At 47.0% G+C, this 25,676-nt stretch overlaps 1 protein-coding gene across 4 annotated transcripts in view; it reads right to left on the minus strand.

Annotated features, from left to right (window-relative positions):
* The window catches only part of ADGRB1 (adhesion G protein-coupled receptor B1), a 259,845-nt gene that overhangs the window by 179,017 nt on the left and 55,152 nt on the right, over positions 1 to 25,676 (minus strand). For all 4 annotated transcript variants that reach the window (XM_083825567.1, XM_083825569.1, XM_083825568.1 and 1 more), the window contains exon 2: positions 6,541 to 7,461. In XM_083825567.1, the coding sequence (XP_083681693.1) occupies positions 6,541 to 7,288 (748 nt within the window). In that variant the 5' untranslated portion in view covers positions 7,289 to 7,461. The remainder of the gene's footprint in view (positions 1 to 6,540; positions 7,462 to 25,676) is intronic.

Below are 25,676 nucleotides of genomic sequence, written 5' to 3' on the forward strand. Positions count from 1 at the left end.
CTTCCTTTTTGCTTCCAAGCATTGGGAATATCCCAAGCTGTTAACCCTTCATTTGACGGCACAGATCACTTGAGGCCCACGGGGAGCATTCAGTTTAATGAGCTGTGTGGCAATTATTGCTCCATCAAAACCAGAGCCAGGGAACAAAAAAGGAATATATTTAAACTCAACAGATCCGCAATTCTGATGCTGTGCTAAAGGTTGTCCTTTCCTAGCTCATTTTTTTCACCGTGATGGCAGGCTGAAGCTTGGGACCTCGTGGTCAGATGGCTGCCTGCACCAGGTTCAAGGAGACTGGAGGTGACATTGGCACAGCCACTCTGGGGACACACAGCTGCTGAATGCCCCCCCAGGTTACAGTGTCACAAAGCCACAATAAATGGTACCTGCTGAGAATCCAAAAACAGTTTTCTGGCTTTTTTTAGCCCAAACTTACTTCAGCACAGCCTTGGGGATGTACAGGCTCATAGAAGCCAGAACCAGCATCCATAGATGCTGCACGATTTTGCTGAGGGCACTCATGGATAAGGTCTCAGCCTTGATGTGTTTCTGTTTACGGCCTGTTAGGAAAGATCAGAGCTCTTCTCCCCTCCTGGACCCATTGTCTGCTAGACCTTTACAGCAGATGGGCTATGCACAGCCTCTGCTAAATCCAAAGTCTATCTAGATGCAGAAAAACAACGCTGAAAAAGGGAAAACTCTCAGCGAAACCTGGGAGAAACCCAAGAGCCCCATCAGCCAAATGATATGGGATCCTCCAGGTCAGACAGCTCAGTGCCAATGAAACCGACGAAGGTCAGGCACCCTCAGCAGGGAATGAGGCACTTGAAAAGCTCTGTGGATCCAGTTCCCTTGGAAAGATAATGTTCCCCATTTTTCATCCTGCTCTGATTATTTAAATACATCAGAGGTTAAGGGTGGGTGGTGAAAAGGGCCAGGAATTGCTCTGTGCACCTTCCCTTCTGAGCCATTAGCATCCTTGTTCTCACTTTCAGCAGTTACAGCTGTAAAGCTCCACTGCAGATGTGATGATTTTGAATCTGGTGCCTGTGCTTCCCTGCAGTAAATTTCACCCCATATTCCCATACAAAACGTTTGGGGGCAGCTGCTATGTGCCCTGAATATGAGAGGATGATAAACAATAATGAACGTAAAAAAAAAAATGGAAAAAAAAGGAAAAAAGTGCATAACTGAGAGGCTGAGCCCTTCACCAGGGCTGCTACTCATTAAATTACCCATAAAAGTCCCCTCGTAGCAATAATGGGAGTAGTTGCCTGTAAAACTCCCTCAGCAACTGGATGTAAATTCCACCTTTAGTCTCCCTGCTACAACAATAGCACATTCTGATGGTAATTGCAGATGTTTCTGCATTGTGATCATGTCCACAAGCTGCTGGGCTCACAATGGAACTGATCGCTTTATTTTTCTCATTTTTCTCCCCCTATCTCCTAAATAGGATATCTCCATACAGATGCATGCACGAGTGGATTTAGTGCTGAAACAACACTGCGGATGCAGGAAATCTCTGCTCTGCTGCTGGAAAGACCCCAGATGCCACGTAGGCTTAGGTTCCTGCCTAATTGCAAGGTTTTTAATGATCCCAAAGGGAAGAAGTGGGGCAAGCAGGGATTTTGCAGATCATTTAGGACTGAGTTTTCAAACCACATCAGGACTGCCCTTTCTAACACCTACAAGGAGCTGCCCACACTTGCCCTGTCCACGAAACACCCCAATAACCATACACACGATGGACAGTCCCATCATGAGCTGCTCATATGGGGATAGCTGGGATTCTCTGCAGGAGATAAGGGGAGGAAGATCTCCCGTTTGTAAGATGCCAAGCTATGTTCAACTTCCTCCAGGAGCTCCAAAGTGCTGTCAGATCTTTCTCACTGCTATTAAGGTTTGGTCTTTAAAGGGGAAGAAGACAGGTGACATCCCTAATGCTTTACACAGGGTAGGAAAATTTCATGTAGAGAGCAGAAAGCAGCCCTTCCTTGCCCCACGTTTTGCTGGAGAGCTCTCACTGCAGCATTGCTCTGCTCTCAAAGATGTACAGACTGGGGCAAACGCAGACAACTGGGACAAACACAGATAGAGCGGTGAGGAGCTGGAAAGCAGCACACCTTCCCCAGCACACATGAGTCTATGCCAGGAGGGAGAGGCACTGAAACCCAGCTCAACTCCCATGGCCACTTGGTTTGTAAAACCCCAAATGAAGCAAATCCAAAGCCAAATTCCTTTTCTCCACCAGCCCAGCTGTTCTTTGGGCCTGGGGGACTATTGCTGGGAGGGATGGAGCTTGTAGTGAAGGCAGAGGTCAGTGGAGAGGCTTCAGAGGCCACCCCTGGGCAATTACTCACAGCTCTTTATCAGTCCCCAAGCTTTCCTGCTCACTACATCTGACCACAAACACGGGAAATGATTTATTGAGTTATTCCTGCCCCAAGAGAGGTTCAAGGGCAGGAGGGCTGTGCCAACCAACATGAATCCTGCAGCAGAGATGGAGGCAGCTGCCTTGAACCTATACATCTGGCCCTTTTTCCGCACTAGGGACCTCCTTCTGCAGTCTCTCCAAGCAGAATCTCAACCCTGCCAAGGAGATGCTATGCTTGGCCAGCAGAGCCAGCCAGGCATGAAGCAAAGCTCCCAAAAACGACTGGCAGCTCAGAGGATGTGTCCTGCAGTGAGAGATTTATGAACCTCAGCCCACTTAACGCAGCTGAGGTTAAGAAGAAACTCGTTCATGGGTCTATAAATGCCTCTCCACTGTAGAGAATGGACACAAGATGATTTCTTAATCTAGCAGGCAAAGTAAAGCATCTCTGGGCTGGGAAGCGAAACATCACAAAAAGTACAGCAATGAAGTGATTGAGCATTCAGGGGGAAGGAGGGACTGCATGAGTCAACGGGGACAGAAAAACAACGGAAAATTTTAAAGACAGGATAATCCCCAGCACTTTCAACTAGCTATGTCCTGATATATTTTATTTTATTTTATTTATTTATTTGTTTATTTATTTATTTATTTTGAGAATGAAGCAGTTCTCATTTCTTTTCAGTTCCAAGCTCTTCACTGGAATGAATTGGTGAAATTCTCTTGATGAGGCTGATCAGACTGGTTCGTCACAGAAATCCCTCCAGCACTGAAGCCGTCTGCTCTACCAGGAAGCACACAATGTATTTCAGTGGCACATGATTAGCTCTGTTTTGCAGTCTGCATCATGAATCCCCCCCAAGACCGGGGGTCTGAAGACGAGGAGGACCAGCATTTCTTTCACAGCTGCCTCTCTGGGCTACCACAACATGACAGCGAAGCAGTGGTCTTGCAGGAACAGATTACAATGAGACAGGACTAATTAGACATTCATTAAGTACCTAACTCAGCACAGCACTTAAGCACACATTTAACCTTCTCTCATTATGGTGTCACATCAAAGTCCCATTTAAAGCTCCAGCTCTTGTTACAGTGAAACCAGCTCACATCTGGGAGGGCCACCAGGATTTCCAGACCTTCAAGCCCCAGGGCCCCACATTTCAGGAAGCTTTCCCACCTGCAGTCCCACAGGGCCCCTCCCCCTAACCTATGGGGATGCCTATCCCGGGAATCTTGGTTGTCTTTCCCAAAGAGGAGTTTGCCTCTAAACTTTAGGACCTACAACCAGTCTCTGCCTTCTTCCCATCCTGCTTTAAGCAGACAGAGGGGATCTGATGCTGCCCAAAAATATTTATTCTGTTTAGTTGTATTCTGGGAAAAAAAAAAAAATATATATATATATATATTAAAAAATCCCTCTTCAAAGCCTTTCTGGTGTAGCAGCTCGAGGTAGCTGCAGCAAGGAGCGTTGCTGTGGGGAGTGGGCTGCAGCTGCCGATCCATCTCCAAGCCTGTCTTGTTGATCACCAGGACAAGCTCCGTTTGCAGCAAGACCCCAAAATATCTCCTGCCGCCTCTGTACCCTGACAGATTCTTCTCGTTCCCACCACCGCCTGCCGTAACCTCTGCAACGTCTGCGTGGGACGCAGGGTGCAAAGGAGGTGGCTCACCAAACCCAGGAAGAAAATTTGGAAGCAAAATCTCTTCTTCCCCCAGGCATTGACGGTGTGGACAAGGAGGGGGTATGAAGGCAGTTTTGGCAGAGCCACTTTGTGAAGACCCCTTCTGATTGTCCACAGTTGCTCTTTGGCCACCAAACGTATGCCCAGATCTGTTCTTGGACTGCTCTTGAGCATCTCCAGAGAGCAGGGAGAGGAGAGCATCTAGTCCAGCACATGGCCACGGGGGTGTGTTCTCCATCCTTCAGGAATGGAAAATATCCCAGGTATAGAGAAGGCACATTGGGATAAAATAGGCTCCACGTTTTGTGGTGTCTGGGTATCTGGCAATTCCTTACTTGCCGTGAAAATCACCAGACCAGACTAGTACAGCACACACATACACCCTTGTTCAAAGACAAAAGTGTCAAGACAGGCTCCAAAAAAAAAAAAGACTCAGGAAGCAGCAGGAAAAAAAAAAAAGTCGTTAAAAAGAAGAAGAATGCTACAAATACTATCATACAATCAGGACAACAATAACAGCATTAACCAGCAGCAGTGCTCAGAAATCAGAAACCCCATCAAAATATTCCACCCACAGAACTTTGTTAAGGGATCGCTGGCTCGCTGTCCAAATTGGATCTCGCCTCCATCTTCCTGATCAAGCCTTTGCAAAAATCAAAACAGACACAGTGACAGACAGAGCAGCACATGGAGAGGCCGGGCGCCCTGCAAGCTTCGTTTCCATGTAGATGGCATCCCACCAGTAAAATGCTAATTCTTTGTCTTCAGCATGGAGCAGATGTGAGCAGCCAGCAGAAAATAATAATAATAATAATAATAAAATAAAGTAATCTACACTCTCTACAAATATTTGACAACCCAAAAGGATTTAGATTCAACCACCTTTGAGCCTCTTTCATATTTATTTTCTGGGAACATTCGAGCACTCAAGCTGGACTAGGAGAGATCTTTACAAAAGCCAATATTAAGCCTGAACCGCTTCAGGATTTGCTGAAAATCTTTTTTCAAATTTCACCTCTGGTTGCGATGAAAAAGGTCACGCTGCTCGGGTTGAGTGCATAAATCTTCCAATCAGCCAAGGCAGAGCGTGGCACCTGACTGAAGGAGGCTCACATCGCTCCGAGGAGGCGGGCAGCGCGGTGCTCCTCGCAAGCTGTTCGCACAGGAGGAAAAGGGCACTGCAAAAAAAATCTGGGATCTGGGGAGCGACCAGCCCCGTGTGCTCACAGCCAGGGTGAGGGGCAAGGTGAGGAACTAATTTGTAGGATTTACGGCTCGTCTGTGCGACTCCACGTATTGATTCACAGAGCGGCGAGAAACAAAATCTGCCCCAAAATACACCGATGGAAGCACTGATACCTGATCATATCCTAATCTCTGCAAGAAAATCACTCTGCCTGATAACCTCCTGCCTACCGCAAGCACATTTTGCCTCCTTCCACCTGCAGAAATGTGCAGAAACTCCCCCCCTGCCTGGGAGAGGGGCTGCAAAAGCCAGGCAGGAGCCCCCACGGCCAGCCCAAATGGGAATCTGCCCTCCTTGCTGCCCAAATTCCCATTTAGCATCACACCCCCGGTTTACATAAGCTGCCTGCTGGCAGGTGGGACGGGAGCGGATCTGACACAGCCCCTGAAATAGCGGCTTTGCTTTCTGACCCTCCAGTTCCCTCCAGCTTTGCGCGTCGCTGTGCCACCAGCGGAGATGGCTGCAAGGAGAGTTTCTCTCCCTGGCACAGTGCAGCAGTGACGCACCAAGATCGGACCTCAGGAGCATCTCATCCCTGTTCTCAACCCTTTCTCATCTTCCTTCCTTATTCTCAGCCCTTTCTCATCTTCCTTCCCCACCCCTTTCATGGTCTCTTGGCAGGCACAGCCTACATCATACCCAACATCCCAAGGAGAAAAAAACATGGACCAAATACCTGAGGAATGAACCCAAAGAATGGCACCACATAGCCCCTCACAAGCAGCATGGTGAGCTTTCTTTTTGAAAGCCTCCAGAAGGAAAATGAAGCTGAAATCCTGAGAACAAAATAAGCATGACTTCTGCTGTCTTTCGCTCAAATCGGCCTTGGGAATTAAGTTTTTCCCATGAATTTACAGGGTTGGTAGGGCTGCTGAGTGCAGCCCACCGTGGGAGGTAGCTTGCATCCTGCCTCTTCTAGGATGTTTCTAATTGCACTGGGGAACTGCTTGCCCCCAGGTACGACTTACCCTCAGCTTCAATGAAACTGCAGAAGTAAAAAAAAGTGAGGAAAAGGGCCCAAAGAAGGAGTGAAACAATTTAGGGCACACTTAGGGGAAGCCGCTCATGAAAAGCCACCAGGGGTTGCCAGATCTGCCTAGCAATTAGCGAGGAAGTTTTTCATAGCAGGCATCTGCAGACTCGGATACACACATGGTGGGAAAAACATGAGACCCAGGAGGGGACAACCCAACCATCCCTCCCTCCCAAACCCCCCCGGCTGTCCCCTCACTCACCCAGGAACTCCACTCCGCTGCTGTCCTTCGGGCTGCTCATGCAGTTCTCCAAGTAAATCCCATCCTTGTAACAATCTTCCTTCTTCTTTGCGAGCCCCAGGATCTCGCTGGCTTGATCCAGGACCTCCCCTCCCGAGCAAGAGCAGGGGGTCTGCATAATGCCGCAGGGGTGGGAGCTGCTGCTGATGGCCAGGCACGCATCCAGCCACTTGCAGAGCATCTGGCACGCGGCTTTGCTAGGGTTCCTGTTGCCCACCACGAGGTATTCCACCGAGAAGTCCCTTTCCTGAGCCTTCGTGGGCTTCCACCGCACGGGTCCGTTCTCCACCCCCGGCGGCGCAGTCTGCTTCATCTGGAGGAACTGCTTGTTGGACTGGAGGAAGGCGTAGCGGGTGGACCCATCACAGAGCTTCAGCACGTCGTCGAAGCTCTCCATGCCCAGGTAGGTGCGGGTGGACTCCAGGAAGGAGTCGAACTGGTAGGTGCGGATGTGCTGGTGGTCACATACGCCGGTGGGTTTGAGGATCTTCATGTACAAGGTGTACCTCCGGGGGTCGGGGTTCTGGATAATCCAAGAGCAGAGAGAGGAGTTCAACGGGAAGACGGCGAAGGAGGAGAAATACCCAAAGAATTTCCCCTGGACCAAAGTGGTGCAGGGAGTATGTGCCAGGTCCAGAGCGACCACGGTCCACACAAAGTAGAGTGGCGATACCAAAAGCAGGTTCAGGGCAGATCCAATGCTCCTCATCCTAGGTCTCTGGTCCTCTGGAACTCAAAGTAAATGTCAAGCAGGTGCCAGATCCTGGACATAACAGGGACCAGCTTAGAGGAAAAGTGAGAGTTTAAGAGGCTCTGAATCCGAAATCAAGCCAATCCTCCCATGTCTGGATTTGAGCTCCCTCCTGTGGCCATAAACAACACCTGGAAAAAAAAGGAAGGGAGGAAAGGAGGAGGGGAGAGAAAGAGAAAAGATTTGGGATTTGTTCTTTATTTTTTTTCCATTAACCCTTCGCAATGCCAAGAATCCATGCAGCATCCCCAGTCCCAATACATCTCTCTGGTGGGGTTTGCAGCCCCACATCACCCTCCACACGCTAGCTTTGGAGGTGTCCCCATCGCTGGGATGTCCCAGCCAGGGATTCCTTTTACTTTTAACCTTCCCAGCCCTTTCCTTTTACTGTCCTCTGGGCTCACATCAGGTAGAGGAAATTAGAAGTTTCCCCTTGGGTGAGGATTTCCCTGGCCCTGCAGCACGTATTTCCTCCAAACCAGGGCTGCTGACCAATTTTAAAAGGGCAGCTCTAACCTCAGGGAGGGAGGTTCCCCTTGCCAAACCTTACTGCTGAGTATCAGGATGATATCAGGAGCTTCCATGGTCTTAAAAAAAAAAAAAAAAAAAAAAAAAAACAAAAAACACAAAAACAAAACAAGTGCTCAGATCCTCTGCATTGGAGCCCTGGGTGCAAGCAGCCCAGCTTCTCAGCTGCTAACATTGGGCTGCAACCCCAAAATAACTCCAGTCACCTGGGGTGTGCATCTTATTGATCAGGGGCCAAGCTGGCACTGGCAGGAAGGAATTAGGGTGAATGCCCAGGCTATGAAGAGAGGCACTGATTGCAAGGGGGTAGGGAGACAAACATCTCCTCCCATCGCAGCCTGTGGCTCTGATCCTCTTCACACCCCCATCAATTCCACGCCACCCGCCCCCAAACCTGCCCTCTCCCACCCCGCTCTCAAGCTCTCCATTCCCAGACTGCAAACAGAGGAAGCTTTTGCAGCAGCCAGACGAATTCCCAGCAAATCTACGAGTTATGCAGTTAAACCCAATCCTGCCTCCCAGAAGGCACTTATACAAGAGATGAAGCCCACAGACCATCCTGTGCATTTGGGAGGAGACAGGCTCCTAGCCAATAGCCAAATGCAGCACCACTTTTACCTCTTGCTTTTGCTCCTCTATATATCAAAGTTTTGCCTCTGCATTACCCCTCTTCTGCAAAAGCTTTTTTTTTTTCATTTTATTTTATTTTATTTTATTTTATTTTATTTTATTTTATTTTATTTTATTTTATTTTATTTTATTTTATTTTATTTTATTTTATTTTATTTTATTTATTTATTTTTCCTGGAGAGGAAAGGGTTAGGGAACTGGAAAATCAGATCTGCTGTTTGCAAACTGGGTTTCATCCGAGATTCAAATCACTGCAGCCTCTGCCAGCAGATTCCGGCATGTCTGTTAGACCTGACACTAATCAGCACGGAGTCCAAATGCATTTGCACTTAAATTTTTTAGAAGTCGGATCCCCACTCCCGATGGTGCTTTGCAGCCTGCAGAACTCTGCAGTGCAACCCTCCCCGTGCCAGCCTCGGGGGCTGGACTTCAGGAACAGCAGCCTGCTTAGCCAATGCAAAGCACCACTTGGTTGCAAAGAAAACCACAGGCATCAAGCAAACATCCTACAAATTTCCGGAGAGGTCATCCTGATTAGCAGGAGGGGTTGCCTGCAAATGACTGTGAATGTTTTAAATATCAGCTTCAGTAAGTGAAGCGTGCTTGCTTAGCTGACTGTGAAAGGGAGCAGAGAGTCTCAGACCCTTTGGTTCATCTCTCCCTCGTTGTAGGGCAGTGCCTGGGCAGCTCATGCTGTTCAGAAGTGGGCACAGCCTTGGAAAAGACCAAGTCTATCCGACCTTCCCACCACGAGCCAGCCAGGATCACCCTAACCTCTGGTCCAGCCCATGAAGGAAGCTGCAGGAGCCAGCAGCGCCTCCATGGCAACAAGATGAGGAGGAGACAGGGCCGAGAGATGATGGAGACCATCAGGATCCGGCCCCTGGTGGTGGCTTCAGCTTCTGGGATCCAGCCCAACCCTCCCACCCTCCACGAACCTGACTTTTCTCACACCGGCCACATCCCTGTTACTGAACAAAGATGCACAAAACACAAAATGCGCACTCCCCTCGCCCCTTTTGGGGAAAAAAAACACACACTGTAAAAGCCAACAAACTTTAACTAAACAGGCCCGTTAATGGGACGCTGTGTTACGGTTGTTAGGTCTCAGAATTGATTTCCCCTGAATGCGGTCCCATCTGGAGGGTTTCACCATAAGGAGCATAAACATATTTTTTTCTCCTTCAGCTGATTCTTACTGAAGTAGGAATCATTCCTTAAAGCAACTTCCCTTCCACACTTGCACCTTTGGCCCAACACACGTGGTGAAGAAGCAATGGGCAGTTGTTTAATGGTGCATTCCAGCAAACAGATCGATCCTCCACGCTTAATCCCCCAAGGGGGATGCACACAAGAGGTTGCAGCCTGAGGCTGGGGAGTTGATATTAATTGCATGAAAAGACAGATTGTCCCACCGTGGAAAACCACATACCTATGGCAGACGGGTTAATTTGCCCTTACTCCCCTGGTAGTTGCCACAGCTGGTGCCTAAGTAGCCCGGCTCTCTGCTATGCTCCCTCTTCCAGCGGGAGATGGGACTGGCAGAGAAGCCTTTGCTGGAGGAAATTTTGAGGACAGCAGGCGACTGTGAATTACCTTGGGCCATTCCTTGTTTGAGTTTTTCAAGGACCATTGGAAGGGCAAAAATGTTGCCCTCTTTATGCATGTACCCATTGAAAGACAAGTTTTCATCCCAAGCAACTGCAGAAAGAAGCTGATAAATTTGGTCTAAAAGACTTTCCCATCTTTCCTTGCACATGTGTCCGAGGTGGTCAAGTAAAAGGTTTTAAATAGAGATTTGAACGAGCAGCACAGCCCATGTATCCTCACATCACTGCCCAAAGCCCCAGCAGTCTTTTTGTACTTCCTCTTACTGAATATTTCCATCCCACCCTGGCACCCACGGGAGCAGGCAGGGTTAGAAACAGAACCAGATCGATCTTTGCAGCTTAAACAAACCCAGGCAGGGACCGAATCACACATTACACATAGGACCTGGACTGCTTGAGGGGTTTAATCACCTAGTTTGCACTGCTCCGTGTGAATTTTGGAGCCCGCAAGCCTTGTCAAGCCTTTTGGTGCTGCACCCTTGTGTCCCACAGTTACGGTGAATCAAACAATTTGTTCTGAAGCTGGAGATATCCACCACTTTCAACTCTGCTTGGTTTTGGCACACATCCGTGTGCCCCAAACACACTTCACCCCTGCCCCAGGAGGTGCTTTGCAGGTTGCGTGCGCTGCCCAGCATCCTTCCCCACAGCAAGGGCAGCCTCCCTGCCTGGGCATCCACCGCTCTCCTCTCCTGTGCTGGTGGCAGGGGGATCTCGGCGCAGCAGCAGCCTGGGTCTGGCCAATGGAGGGCACTGTTAGACACGCACACAAACACACACACACACACTTTATAAAAAAAAAATAAAAAATCAAAAGGAAAAAAAAATAGCAAAACCATGACTGCAGAAAGTGCGTCCTTCCCCGCTGCTGGCCATAGGACCTCTCCAAACAGCGATCTGCCAAACCTCAAATCCCTTCTCTCCTGCCCGTGGGCTCAGCTGTGCTATCATCCAGGATTTACCTCCCTCTGCTTTTCCTCCTCCTGACCTTGGCACACGGCTGACACCCCAGCGGGGTGAAAACCACTCTCATCAAGCTAATCTTCCTTTCCTGGAGCTTCCCATTTCCCCGCGAGAAATCCCCCGATATCAAACAAAATATCCCTTTTGCCGGCGGCGGAAAGCCACCTGGCCCTGAAAAAGCTCAGTCCCTTGTCACTGTGAGAAAACAGGGGAAATGAATATGCCCTGTCCTTATCCACAAAGAACTGCTAGCAGAATGAAAAAAAAAATATTGCAACCACTTGGAAATATTCTTCGTGCTACAGAGGCGAGGGAGAGAAGCACGGTGGAGGTGCCTGGAGAAATATCACAACATCTGTCACCCAACAGTGCATGGGGAGGTCAGGAAGGGCTCAGACTTGGCACATAGGGAGGGATGGAGCTTGGACCAGTCCTGGAGCATCCTCCATAAATTCAGTGCTTAAAATCAGGCTTTTCCTTAGTGTTATTTTTAATGATCTATTTTCCCTCTCTTCTGCCTTCTATAAGGATTTCCCTCACTCTGACCCTTCCCAGCAAGAGTTATCTACAAATATTTGCCTTTATCTTCTGGTGGAAAGCAGGACCCAAAGGGGTATGAGGATGGACTGGTGGGTATTGCAGGACTGGGAAATCCTTTAGGTCTTACCCTGACTTCAGTGCACATCCACCCCCTAGAGGGATTTCAGGTGAGGGAAACATCCTGGAAAGGATGCCAACCCAGCACATCTCCCTCGTGGAACTGCTCCAGCTCCGTGGGTCAGGTCTACCTCTGGACAAAATCCTGAGAGCTGAACTTGGCCAAAACCCCTTTGGAAAGCAGACGAGGGTCAGAAAACCAAGGGTCCAGCCCAGTTCCCCTCCTGCTGTTTCACATTTTTTCATGCACCCCTCATGACCTGGCAGGTTTATTCTGCTGCTACAGAGACCAAAATCCTGCTCGCTGCCTCCATCCATCTCAATCTTCTGAGTGCAAGGAAAGCCTGATGCTCACCTGCCTGCCATGTTAATAAATGATACTTATACACACTAGCATCCATCATCACAAATTTCTCTCAGGTCCATCCTGGAAAGGTACACGCTTTGGGGGTAGACTCTGGTAGACTGGGACAGCCTACGGGAACAGTATGAATAGGATGGGGAATATTTGATGCCGTGGTGGGGATGCTTGTGGGGACAAAGTCCCCATCCCATTTCAATGAAAACTGAAAAGTGAAGAGGGGAGCTGGGGAGTGGGCTGAGAGATAAAACGTAGAAATGGATCATGCTGGGGAAACGCTGGGGTGCTCTAAGAGGCTTTTAACCACTTTCAGGAGACTCCAAAGCTCCTGTGCCTTGGCTGAGCAATCAGATGTCTGACATCCTTCAGCATCGGCCAGATAGAGAGACACTGCTGGGGAGAGCCAGAGGGCAGATTTTAATCTTGACTGCGGGATTGGTGCTTGCTCCCATTTAAGAATCTCTGCCTATCTGTGCCTCAGTTTCCCCACCTGCAAAAATGGATGTAAAAAGCTGCCTCTCCTTTTCTTCAGTGATCTGAAAAGCTCCAGCAAGATGCTGAAGGTGGTGTTTCATTCCCAACACTCTAGGATTTCATCCTGATATCAGCTTAATAGCCTTAAAGATTTAAGCCTCCTCTCCAAAGTAAGTAAATTGAAGACGGGCCCATGGCTAAAACTGTCAGGCAGGGGTGCAGGGGGTCAAGCTCAGTTCCTGACTCTGAATTTTTATTTATTTATTTATTTTTCAGTGAGTTGGTTCAGGGAGCACTGAGCAGCAGGACTGGACCCTAAAATGCAGGACCCTGAAACCCTTCCGTGGAGGAAAGCCTGGCAGACAAGGAGGGCCAGATGTGCTCCATCTGCTCCCAGATGTGGCTGCCCAAGGGAACCGAGCCCAGGGCTCTGCAGCACCTTCTGTTGGGCCCAACACAGCCGCGGCACGCAGATGTCATGTGTGTGCTCGGTGTTTTTTAACATCACCTCATCTGTAGCTGCAGCTGCTTGTCCTCGGCTGTCCTCTCATGGAGGGCAGTGCTGTCGGCACAGCCTGCTGGGAGCGCATCCGGGGTGGGAATTTCTCCAGGACTCCATAGCATGGAGATGGGTTAGATGCCAATGCATAACAAAGTCAAGGAGTCTACGGGGTTCTTGGCAGGAGACATCCAATGGGGGTCATGACAACATTACATTTAACATTGCCTCTTCCTCTGCCTCAGTTTCCCATTAGCAGAGCAGAATTAAACCCCAGTGGTCAAGTTAATACTGTAAAGGTACATCCCACAGTGGGTTTTTGGTGATGGCTGTCACACTGCTTCTGGGCATTTCCTCACCCCCAGGGGAATACACAACTCTTCTGACCCCCATGAGATGTTCAGTTCTGTTGTGGTTTAACCCGGCTGGCAGCTAAACACCACACAGCCGTTCGCTCACCCTCCCCCCTCCCTCTCTGGGATGGGGGGAGAGAAACGGGAAAGTGAAGCCTGTGAGTTGAGATAAAGACGGTTTATTAAGACAGGAAAATAATAATAACAATAATAATAATAATAGTGATAATGGTAATAGTATTAACAATAATAATGTGTAAGAAAACAAGCGATGCACAATGCAATTGCTCACCACCCGCTGACCGATGCCCAGCCTATTCCCGAGCAGCCGGCCCCCCCACCCCGGCCAGCCACCCCTATATATTGTTTAGCATGACGTCAGATGGTATGGAATACCCCTTTGGCCAGTTTGGGTCAGCTGTCCTGGGTCTGTCCCCTCCCAGCTCCTGCTGCACCCCCAGCCTGCTCGCTGGCAGGACAGAGCAAGAAGCCGAAAAGTCCTTGGCCTGGTGTAAACACTGCTCTGCAACAATTAAAACATCAGCATGTTATCAGCGCTCTTCTCATCCTAATCCAAAACATAGCAGCCTACCAGCTACTATGAGCTACTTAACTCTGTCCTAACTGGAACCAGGACAAGTTCCTATCTCCTCCATGCCAGCACCACCTGCACCCCTTGGTATCCCCTTCTCCTGCTCATTGCCATCAAGGGTCCCACATTTTACCAAAAACACCTTGGATTCTCCCCAGAAAACCCTATAAACCTCCTTCTGTCCCTCTTGCTTTACTTTTGCCCATAAATGCTCCACAACCAGCCCCTTGAGACATTTTTCCTCTGTTCCCACCCCATTCTTTGGTGTGAAGGTTACACAAGAGGTCCTCTGAGGGCAAGGTCATCCTCTTGAGAGGCAGAAAGCCAGCAGGGGCCAGACCACTTCTCTCTCCACTCATTCCTGCTGGGGACTGGGCTACGATTGATTAGAAAGCCAGCGGGAGGGTAAAAGCGTTGTCATTAGCTGGGGAGCTAAATGGGAGCCCCTGGGGCTTGGGGTTGCTCAGGGGGCTCTGGGTGCTCATGATGATGCTCATGTCCGTGTAGTTAAATCGCCTGTCCCCAAAGCAGAGCAGCCTTATTGCAGTGCTTAATATCCCCTGAGCTGTGCCCACAGTGGTGGTGATTTTTGTCTGGGGACAAAGCCAGGCTAGGAAACGTCCTGAGATGTGCTTCAGGCTGCTCCACAATGGTGCAAGTCCTGGTGCCTCTCCAGTTTTGTACAGCAACCCTGAAGGTGCATAATGCTTGTTTTTTCAATGCTGCAATCTCAGCAATTAAAACTGGATTGAGAATGTTTTCCTCTTCTGACACCAGGAATTCAGCTCATAATTTTAGGTATTCAGTTTCCAATGCTCGGTGAGAATGTCTATTTAAATTGCGTGCAGAAAGACCTTAACATGGTACTGCTCAGATTTGCAATTTTCTTATACATCTCAGCAGAAAGAAAATGAAGATTCAGGGTGTAGGGAGAAAAAAAAAAACACCTAAAATACAGGTCCTTTGAGCAAACCAGATACGAATCCCTCCCTTGTCTAACTTTCCCCATCCTTAGAGTCAGCAGCATGTAAGAATTTGAATTACAGGATTGGACTTGCTATACAAGTGATTCCAGTTTCTCCTACACTGTCTGAAATAAGGGGCTGGAGTCCTCTGGTGACACCAGGTTGGGAGAACAGGAATGTCACAAAGATCTAGAGAGTGTAAAAACATCTGAGCCAGAGCCTGTGAACGTGGAGCCCTTCTTGCAAGTTGAGCACAGGTCCTGAAGGTGGAGAGAAACAGGAATAAAAATGATTCCTTTTAAAGCCCAAAGTCCCTGAAGTTCTGGATCCAACCATGACCTTGGAGCAGCAGGAGTTTGCAGCCAAAAAAAAAAAAAAAAAAAAAAAAACTGATAAATATGTGCATTTCTACAGCACCTTGTCTCCAGGGTCCTCGAGGGCCATGGGGAGCAGCAGTGAATTAAGCCTCGTGACGCAGAAAGCCATCCTTACCGATCCCAAAGACCGAGCACAAACAAAAGGAAGTACTTTTTCACACGGCTCATAATTCAATTGAGGAACTCATCGCCACAGGATGCTGTGTAGGCTAAAGGTATAAAAGAGTGCCAAAACGGATTAGAGAATTTGTGGACGATAAGTCCATCAGTCGCTGTTAGACTTGATGGTCTGGATGCAACTGCTGGTCCCAGAAATGTCTCCTACTCTTCCTAGGAGATCAAAAGGGGCAGCTGGGGGAAAACTTATCTTTTCATGTGCATGCAGACTTGCATGGGACATTCCTCCTTCCCTAAATAACCATTCCAGCATTTATAAGGGAGAGGTGTAGGGGTCTCAGCTACCTGAGCTCACCACACTGTGGAGCACGGGGCACCCGCCTACCCTGTTCCCTGGAGACCGCCCCCATCACTGCAGGCTCCTCAGGGCAGAGGCTGCCTTCCAGGCTCCCTGTAACAAACCCTAAAAAGCCTGTAGCCACACAGGCAGGCAAAGGGAAGCAATCATGGCAGAGGCACTAATGAGCCAGTTTATTCCTTGCATCTCATCTATCAACCGCACCACAAGCCGTTCGGGATTTACATAAATAAGCCAGATGTAAACTTTTCCCATTTTCAGTCTTTCTCTCCAGGAACCCTTGAGCAAAGGGAGCTGGGAGGGAGGATGGCTTAGTAGTGAGGGGCAAGCATGGTGGTTATCAGGAGGCACTTCCCCAAGCTTTATTTAATCACAAGAAATGGTGGAGGATGCTATGGAGTGATTTGTACAGCATCGGGAATGGGCTGGTTTGGGGCAGGTGTTGGTCAGCTCTCTGTGGGCAGCCTTGATGAAGATGAAGGATTGAAGGAGGAAGGCTTACATTTATTCTGAGAAGGGCTCAGGTGGTGCCTCATCACCGGGATGACAGCAGAGCCTGTGATTTTCACATGCTTCTTCATTTGTATGGGCTTTCCTTTCTGGCTGAGGACATTGGCAGACAGGACTATATTTAGGTTCCTATCTAATACACTGCTAAATGGACCACAGCTTCAAAGCCACATGCAGGCAATTCTGCTTCCAGTTTCCCCCTGAGTGATGTTGAGACTGCTTGTTCTGCTTCCAGCCCAGCACCTGCTTAGAGAAACCTCACCATAAGTCACCCGCACGCAAAGAGCCAGGTGTTCCCCGGCACACCGCAACAACAAACCCACGTGTGCAGCTCAGGAATCAGCCTCGCTAAGGCAGGAATTACAGGAGAGAAAAAAAGACCTTCCAGGAACGTGCCAGGGGATGGGGATCACTGCTTTTTTTTTTTTTTTTTTTTGCCCAGAAGGTAGGTTGGCCAACACAGTGGGGCAAGGTGGTTATCCTCCATCTCCCAGGACACTCCCAGGAGGGTCCGTCCTGCCTTCCCATTCAGTGATGGGCTGAAATCCAGCACAGGTTGGTGGAGAGCGAGACACAATGAGCAGATGGCCCTTCTTTTGTTCCTGAAGAACAGAAATTCACATGCCAACTAAATGCTAATTTGCCCTTTTGCTGTCTGTCTCCACGGGCTACGTCTACGCTGCCGAACAAAACAGTTCAGGGACTGTTCTCTGGCTCTGGGGCCAAGCATGGCACAGCTTGGAGCCACACACCTCAGCTCTCCTCCTCTGCAAAATAGGCTGGCCTCATCCCACAGACCTGCAGGAGAGAGTCCCTTGGCTCAGCCATCTACCAGACTGTGCCCTGGCACGGTCTCAGGCCAAAGCTGCACCAGGGAGCATGCAAGTAATTAAATGGTCTGGATGATCACGGGACCGTGCTCATGCTTACCTTTAATCCCTTGTTTATTTACAAGGATAGGCATAGCCCCAGAAAGAGTGAATGGATATGAATAGCAAAGGGCTTGTCCTTCAGTATTTCATTGGAAGATCTGATGGAGACCTTTCCATGGGGAGCAAATCCAGGTACCACTTTTGGTGGTTCAGACCTGAGGGTAAAGCAGCCAACTGGTTGATACTCCCACCTTTACTTCTGGTCTGGAAAAGGGTCCCTGCATCTTCCCATGGCTCCCTTTTGGCCAGAGCTGTCTTCTGCTGGAGACAGGATTTCTGTCTGTAGTTCTTAATGGTCAGTAAATCAGAATGAGGTCACACCTAGAGATTTATACCTCAGCCCACTTGCTTTGAGAAGCTCCTCGTTAGGTGCTCAAGAGATGGACCATGGATGCTGTAATATGAAAGATCTCATCAACACTTTCCCCCTCACTCCTCCAGCAAGTGGCAGTCACTGGGGGAGCTTGTCTCCATCTCACCCAGCTCTGCAAACAAATTAGGAACTTTGGCCTCAGGAGGAGGTGATGAGTACTGCCAGCTCCACCATGGCTGATTAGGGCTTTCCATCACTCAGCATGCCTGACCCCAGCAACCAGACAAGGAAAAGCATTAGTCCAGCTCCTCCTTTTCATCATGGCTACCCATCAACATCTCAGGGCTGGTAAGTGTCGATGGGATGGGTTGACCCTGGTTAGAAAAGCAGAAGCATCACATTTGCTGCCGGTGCTTTTCATGAGAACTGGATTGCGTTTTTTTTCTCTCTCCCTCTCCCCCTTTCTCTTCTTCTCCTTTGCCTTTGGAAAGTGCGACAGCGTGGGGATGAATCGCCTGATTGTGTGCTCCTCTTTCCCCCACCATGCCGCACCAACAGCAGGGCTGGGGGATGGAAAAGGAGCCCAGCTGCTTCTTGTGGGTTGTTCTCTCTCCACCCACCAGGCACTTTAAATCAGACACAAATTAACACCAACTCCTGGCATCCTTTATTAATCAGATTGGCTCAGCCTTAGTTTGCTTTGCTTTTATCTTCTATTTTAATATTTCTTTTTTTTTTTTTTTCTGAGCCCACCGTCCTGAATAACATAACTAACAATAACACCACTGCACACAGAGATGGCTCCTGAGTTATTCCAGGTAGTGCTCACCTCTGGATTCTCAAGGTTTAAATCAAGCATCATGTTATCCCTTGAGCATCTCAGACTTCAGCAGTCTTTTCCATCCGTGCTGCTCTCTAGGTGTCCTTCAAGGAGAATCCCCATGCACGTAGTCACACACAGACTGAAATGCAGCATCTTTGGGTACCTTCCGTGTGTCAGTCATCATCTGATAAGAAAGTTACGTAAGATTTCTTCTCCTAACATATGAAATTAGGGGAGCTAAAATTTGCCTGCCTGATGTGGGACATAGTGGAGGTGAAAGCATAGAAGTCTGTATAGCCACAGGTCACCACTGTCCCCAGAGGCTCCACAGTTACCTAAAGATAGGGAGGAATTCCCACCCCCTGGGAACGTTGGTAACAAGAGGGTCACGGACCTTCATCATGGGTCAATCACCGTGACCAGGCTCTAAGAGACAGTCATCTCTGACACACTCCCAACTTCATGACTTGTCCTTGGGACTCTACTCAAAAAGGTGCTAAGGAATGGTTTCCAAAGCCTTTCCTTCAGGAGTAGAGATGAGAAGAAGTGTAAGAACTCACTGATCTTCTTCACTGCTCCCAGCCTTGGCAGACAGAAATGCTGGAGGACATGTCCTTCAAAGCCTTCTATCTACTCAGTCTTCCCAGCTTAGCAAATCCTCTGGTCTTTTTGTGCCTTGCCCCTCTGACACCTCTGGTCTGTCAGACCCCATCAGCAACATGCATGATGGAGGCAAGGAGGAAAGAAGTGACCGATGGACTTCTTGCTGGAAGAACCATGCACGGCCAGGGAATTGGCTGGCTCCTCTCTGCTGTCCGTATGGCCGTATTTGCTAAGACACTCCATCTAGCAGGCACTGTTCGGTAACTGTCAAACCTTTTGTGGATTTCCGTCTCTGCAATATTCGTTTCTTAGCAACTCTGTTTGCTTTTAACAAAAACAAAATGTCTCTGCCTGTGGCGTGCTATTTTGAGCAGAAACGGTGCTGTTTCGGGTCCATGCTAGTCGGAGGGACCCTGGTGAAAATGGTCCCGTCCACCCACTCGCTCCTAATGGCACTGGGTGAAATTCTTATTTGTTTTCTTGCTATCTCACCTGCTGCAGGGAAAGCAGAGCAATCCTGGACATGGATTGTGGTAAACAGCTAATACTGCTACATTGCTCTTCTTCAGTCCTTGCCATTCTGGCAATCTTGAAGCTTATTGTGTAACCCAGGTAATAAAGGTACAAGTCAGCAGGAAATCTTACAGCAGAACAAAGTTTCAGCAAGAAAATACAGTTATACAAGCCCTGTGCACTTCATTGGAAATGCCTCCGGTCTCCAGTTAGCACTATGGATAAGGAGACTCAAAGGCATGCAAAAAACATTAGCGCTTCTTGAGATTATGATTTATGAGTTCTGATTGATTAATAATAATAATTAAAAAATAATAATCCCACAAACCAAACAACCCCAAAACCAACTATCAGCAGAAGTGATGCCTCACTTTATGGGCTCAAAAAGGAGCTTGATGAAATAAGAGTCCAGAAAAGCAAATTAAAAAAGTGTCCCAGCCCTCTGATAAACACATGTACCATAATGGTAGGGGAGACAGATGAATGGAAAGTGGAAATTTCAGAAGTCAAAAAATCAAGTTATGCTTGAAACATTCCTACATATATCAACTCTCCCACCTATCACAGGGATCTCACATCTCTACTTTGTGTTCACAGGTTGAGTCCAGTGACGCATCACCCTGAACATGACCTGCACCTCTTCTGAACTGCTCAGAATATTTAGAGCAGGATAGAAACCTCATTTTACCAACTTAGCCAAACCCTGTCAGAAGGTTCATTCAGTTATCCTCTCCCTCTCTTCATGTCCATATGAACTGCTGACCCCCTGCAGTACACTTGGCAGCATTTTGCAGGTGATTCGAATGATGATGATTTTTTTGGATAACTCCAAAAAGCTCAGAAAGATGGTTAAAGAAGGAAAAGGAAAAAACAACAACAACAAAAAACTTTATAGCAGGCAAAACTATAGATGCAGGACATGAAAAGAGGAAAGGAGATGGCATGAAGACGGTCAGCAGCTGCAGAGTTAATACCTTCAGGCCATCATGTCTCTGGAGGTCTCTGATAATCAGTTGAATTTAGAGACTGAACTCAAGCAGTGTGGGAACCAACTTGTACAGTTGGTAGCTATTTTCTTAGGAAATAAGCACCACCCATTTTTTATTATAAATCCAAAGTTATTCACTGAATCTATAAAGCCTCGCTGACGTCAGTGGGGCCAGGAATCTGTCTCTTTATTCCTGAGTTCAATGCCTATATATTGTTTTCATGCAGCTGTAAAGATCTTCTTTATGCATCTTCTTGATTTTTCTCTCGCTCATTCATCCTGATTCATCCTCCTCTGCTTGGAGCTCCTTGAATATCCTGTAAGAAGCCCACACACTCAGACACATTCTTGTCCAAGCCTACATTGCAGTATATTTGTCCAACTAATTTTTACTGAAATAAAGTTCCTGCTTTGCAAAATTGCCAAGAGCAATTGTTTTGGTGAATCATAAATACTGCAGAAAGGAAATGTTCGTTCAGGTTGTTTGTTTCTGCCTTTGGCAGATCGAGGCATAAGAGTGCATACATTTCTCAAGAAACACATTTTAATTCAGAGGACAAACTGCATTGACAATGTCAATTCGATAAGACACCTCTACACTTTGATCCGAGTAAAGCCCACACATCTGCAAACATGTTTGCTAATGAGATCAGGAATGGTTGCTTCAATCTCAGCCTCTTTGGCACTGGTTTGTTAAGGCAGCTGAAGCATTGCATAGTTCATTGGCTCCATTGAGCAGTGACCAGATTTTGGACAGGAAATCTTGTTTGGCACTTCAGGATCTCCAGTTCAGCCTCGCTTGATATGAAGGTCTAATGGCCACATCTGACAGAAGGCAGAGGGCTTTGATGTGATCTGGGAGGTGAACCTGCAGCATGCCACGACCTTGTCCCTGCCTGGGATCACTATCCCTGTGGCTGGGGTGCTGCAGAAGATGTGTGCTTGCATCTCTACCTCCTTACTCAGTGCTCTCACCTCAACTACAAGATGCTTTCACCAGGCTGAGTGACCCAGGGGAAGATTCAGGAAGATCCCAGAACCAGAATGAGAAAATAAAGCAGATTGTGCCAGTATAACCTGTGGGTTGAACTAGAATGTATAAAAAGTCCTCTAAAACCTGTGCATTTTATTGGAAGCCTGTTTAAGAAAAAGCGCATAAGTTGTCCCAAAATATGGGAAAAGGTGGGTTTTTAACCCAGTCTGGCTGAAAAGTGATATAATGCTCTAACCACATGTCTAAGATGTAGGCAGGACCAGCTGGAAGATACAAATAAAGAATTAGCTTGAACTATCCTTAGCTGACTAAAAGGCAGAGATGCAAATCTGAGCCAGCCACTCTGGGCTCATTGAGCAGTCCACAGAAAGAAATGGCCATCTGAAGCAGGGTGGCATTTTGGAAATGATGGATACAAGTTTCCATGGACAGATTCAACAGCAGCACTGCTCAGTGAGGACACTTCATGGGAAGACAGAACCTGGACTTCAAAATAGGGATCCAGACCCCGAGCCAAAAATATTGTTGAGCCAGAATCCTCTACTAGTGCTCAGTCTAGGTCTTTTCCCTACTACCAGTGGAAGATTGCTATCTTCTTAAGCAGATACCAATTAAAAGGCCCTCTAAGCTGTACTTTAACACAAATAACGTATAAAGATAACACTGTCATATTTCATAATATGATGACTTTAATTCCACTCTTGTTAAAGAGCAATTGCAGTGTAATTATGATAAGTATGTTCTCTGACACACTTTAATACCACAAATACAAATGTAATATAATTATACTCCATTACAATACATATTATTATTGCAATATAATTGCATGATAATGTAATAATAGAATTGGTAATTATAGGACATGTTACATGTGGTAGTATTTTAGGTATGTACACATGCACACACACACACATGTGCACACGTATCCTTGCATCTTGCAAAATAAGTGACTGGAGGGTTTATAGTGTCCCTGAAAATAACTACTGTAAATCTCATTGCCGTGGTGTACATTAAATTCAGGTGACAAGGGGACATGAGAGCTAACACAAACCATTCACTCATGCAGTTAATGTTCTTATTATATCAACAGAAATAATTATTGATTGAGCAGAAAAAATGCAGTGTAATTACATTTTAATTGCAATATAATTCCACTGTAATTACACTTTTTTTTTCCTATTATTTGTGTTGGCCAATAACAATGAGATTAGGGAGACACTGTTCTCATAATTTTAAAAGATTATAGTATTGTGTAATATTGCACAGCCTCCCAAGAGAAGAGGATTCAGCATTAATCAATTCATTTCAACCTAAACCTGTCTTAGTGTTGGAAAATTAACTATAAAGAGCAACATTGCTGAGTAGCCCTCCTGAACCTTTCATGTCTCTGGCATCTCCAAATCACTGTCACACAAAAAATATGTAATAGATACTGTAATAGAAAGATGTAATACCAGAATACGTATCTTCATCCTCAGTTTAGCATTTTCTGTAAGCTCTTTAGGAGCTCTCCTTTCTCTGTATTTGAAAATACAATGAGTTTTTAGTGTGGAAAATGAATATTGTTCTAATTCTTCATTCTCTCCCCAAAATCCCACTTGATTCAGGACAGCTGTCTACCCAGAGAGCAAGCAAAAGAGGGTTATTCATATCGATCACACATTCCTCAAGATGCAATGCTATGAGAACCCCTGGGTTCTGATGTTAGTGATAATGGAAGATCTTCCACTGTAGGGATCTTCCTCTCTCTAAAGAGAGTAAAGTTATTTGTCTCAGAAACAAGAAAAGGTTGGGACAACTCACAGATGACAGCAGACAATTATCTTCACAGCAGTCTCAAAGCTTTTTTGTGCTTAATGCATCAGGAAGAACAATTAGTGTCTCCCCTTCCTAAATTTCCTCTCTTAATTCCTATTCATTAAAAATAAAAATAAAAGTTATATATATATATATATATATAAAATCAGTGAAAAAGTTGGGAAGAGAATGAAATCCTGTGTGCCTCCTGGATATTCTGGATGATACAGTAGCTATGGCAACAAGCAGTTTAACAGAACTCCTTTACCTTTGATTTTTTTTTCTATTTTTGTCTTAATGTTTACAAGAAATAATGGAATTTCTGTTCCCAGTTCCTCTCCTTTGTAGGCCAGTGGTTACTGGTCAAAACACTTTGTCCAATTTCTCATGAATACTTCTCCCTCTTGTTCATTATTTGCATGAGGGCATGATCCAGTCTCAGCTGAAATCAGGCTGAACATGGAGGTCTCACATTTTTTATATATATATATTTTTAATACATGCCCCCAAAATGATAAGAGAGTTACTTGGCAAACAGGTTGCCTGATCTGACTGAGCAGTGTGGTTAAACACTGTGACTGATTGCCATGGCTTGCTCTGAGGCCAAATATTCTGGTGGGCTCCCGGAGGGACGAACAGATTCACAGGTGAAGAATTTATCAATGGCTGCAGAATTTGCTTGCTTAGGCAGGTCCCAGATCAGAAGAAAAACATAAAACACAATCAAAATCCTTAATTCAGTGAATTCTGGAAGTAAGGAGTTTGTGTCAAGGTTGGGAACAATTTATGCTTACTCCTCTTTGCTTTGCTCTTCTCATAGGCATCTGCTATTGGCACTAGCTGCATAGTCCACCAGTCTCACCCAGTATGGGTGTTAATGAGTTTTTGTGCTCTCAGAGTCACATCCAGCATTCAGCCCTCTCATTTCTCTGAGGCAACAGCAGTGTTGCAAGGTGAGGGACCATGGAGGGTTTGACCCAAGGAGCTTAGATCTACATTCTGCAAAGCCTCCAGCCTGGTCCCCAGGTTCAGGATCCCCTGGTGGGATCCTGTGCCTGATAGATGCAGTGTGGGCTCTGGTCAGTGTGTGTCATAAACCATACAGTTGTGCAGATCATGTACTGGACATGGCAAGATGCTCGGTCTGGAGCTACTGAGTTGTCTCCAGAGTTTGTGAATTTTCGCAACATTTGGAGGAAACCTGAGACAAGCAGAGTGGCGTAAGCAATGAGCTCAGAATGCCTGCCACTGCAGAGGTGTTCAAGCCTGGCATCTCCACTTGAATTTCTTTTTGAAAATCTTGAGCTAATTTCAGGCTCAGACTCAAAGCAAAAGTTCAGGGTAGGTGATGCCATACCCTCCAGGAAAACACATTGTTCCTCTAAGCTGCAAGGAGTAACACCAGCAACAGAAGATTTTATTTTAATTTTATTTTTTTCCCTTTCCAACAAACCAGGCAGGATACATTGACAGGGAGCCTGGTGCAACACTGCTACTGCCGATTTGACTTTTGCTCTTTCTCACCTGGCCCAGCAGAAGCCCTGCGGACGTGCAAAGCAAATGAGCCCTTAACCTGCCCTGCAGCCCCAGCTCTGCCTTCTCGTCCAGAGCATGCAGGCAGACTGCAGCAGCTACGAGAGAGGGGCCAAGTGTTTTCAGGCTTCTCCCCAGAGCCAGGAGACTGTGGCAGAGTCAGAGTCTGTGCTAGGGCTTGGGCTTGCAACCAACGCTGACACTGCATTGCAGCACAAGTGAAAGAGGGGAGGGAGAAAAGCCGATGTGCACTCTGCAGGGAAAACAGCACAGGCAGGATCCTGCTGCCCGTCTCTGGTGGGAATCCTGGTCAGAGAGGGCTACACTCCCATGGCACCTCATCACAAAAAGGCACAGGTAGATGCTTAACACTGGCACGTGCAAAAAATAAAAATAAAAATAAGGTAACAATTCCCAAATGTGTAATGCTTATGCCTATCTGAGCTGGCACTTGCTTCCTTCCACAGTCACCGTGTGGCCAGACTAACTCATTACTTTATTGAGTGCTCTGGGATACTCAGAGTGTGAGATGGTGCGCTCAGAAAATACACTGCTGTCCTACAGTCAATTCCATTCTTGTTCAATAGAAAGCAGATCAAACTATTACGAAGAAAACCTTGCCAGAACCAATAACTGTACAAGGCATGACATTATGCTAAGATGCTGCTTCAATAAATTATCAGCTAAGAAGAGTCTGGATCCTTTAATACTCCTGGGATTCATGGCTGCGCAAACCTATGTCTGTATACAGATAAATACAGTTAAACAGGTATACCATATGCTATTGTTAGAAGAGTTCTTTGAGTTATAAGGAATGGCATATTTAAAACTCTAGGTTAAAATTCATACTTACTGA

This window comes from Anser anser (assembly GCF_964211835.1).
Source record: "Anser anser genome assembly, chromosome: 2".
Classification (NCBI taxonomy): domain Eukaryota; kingdom Metazoa; phylum Chordata; class Aves; order Anseriformes; family Anatidae; genus Anser; species Anser anser.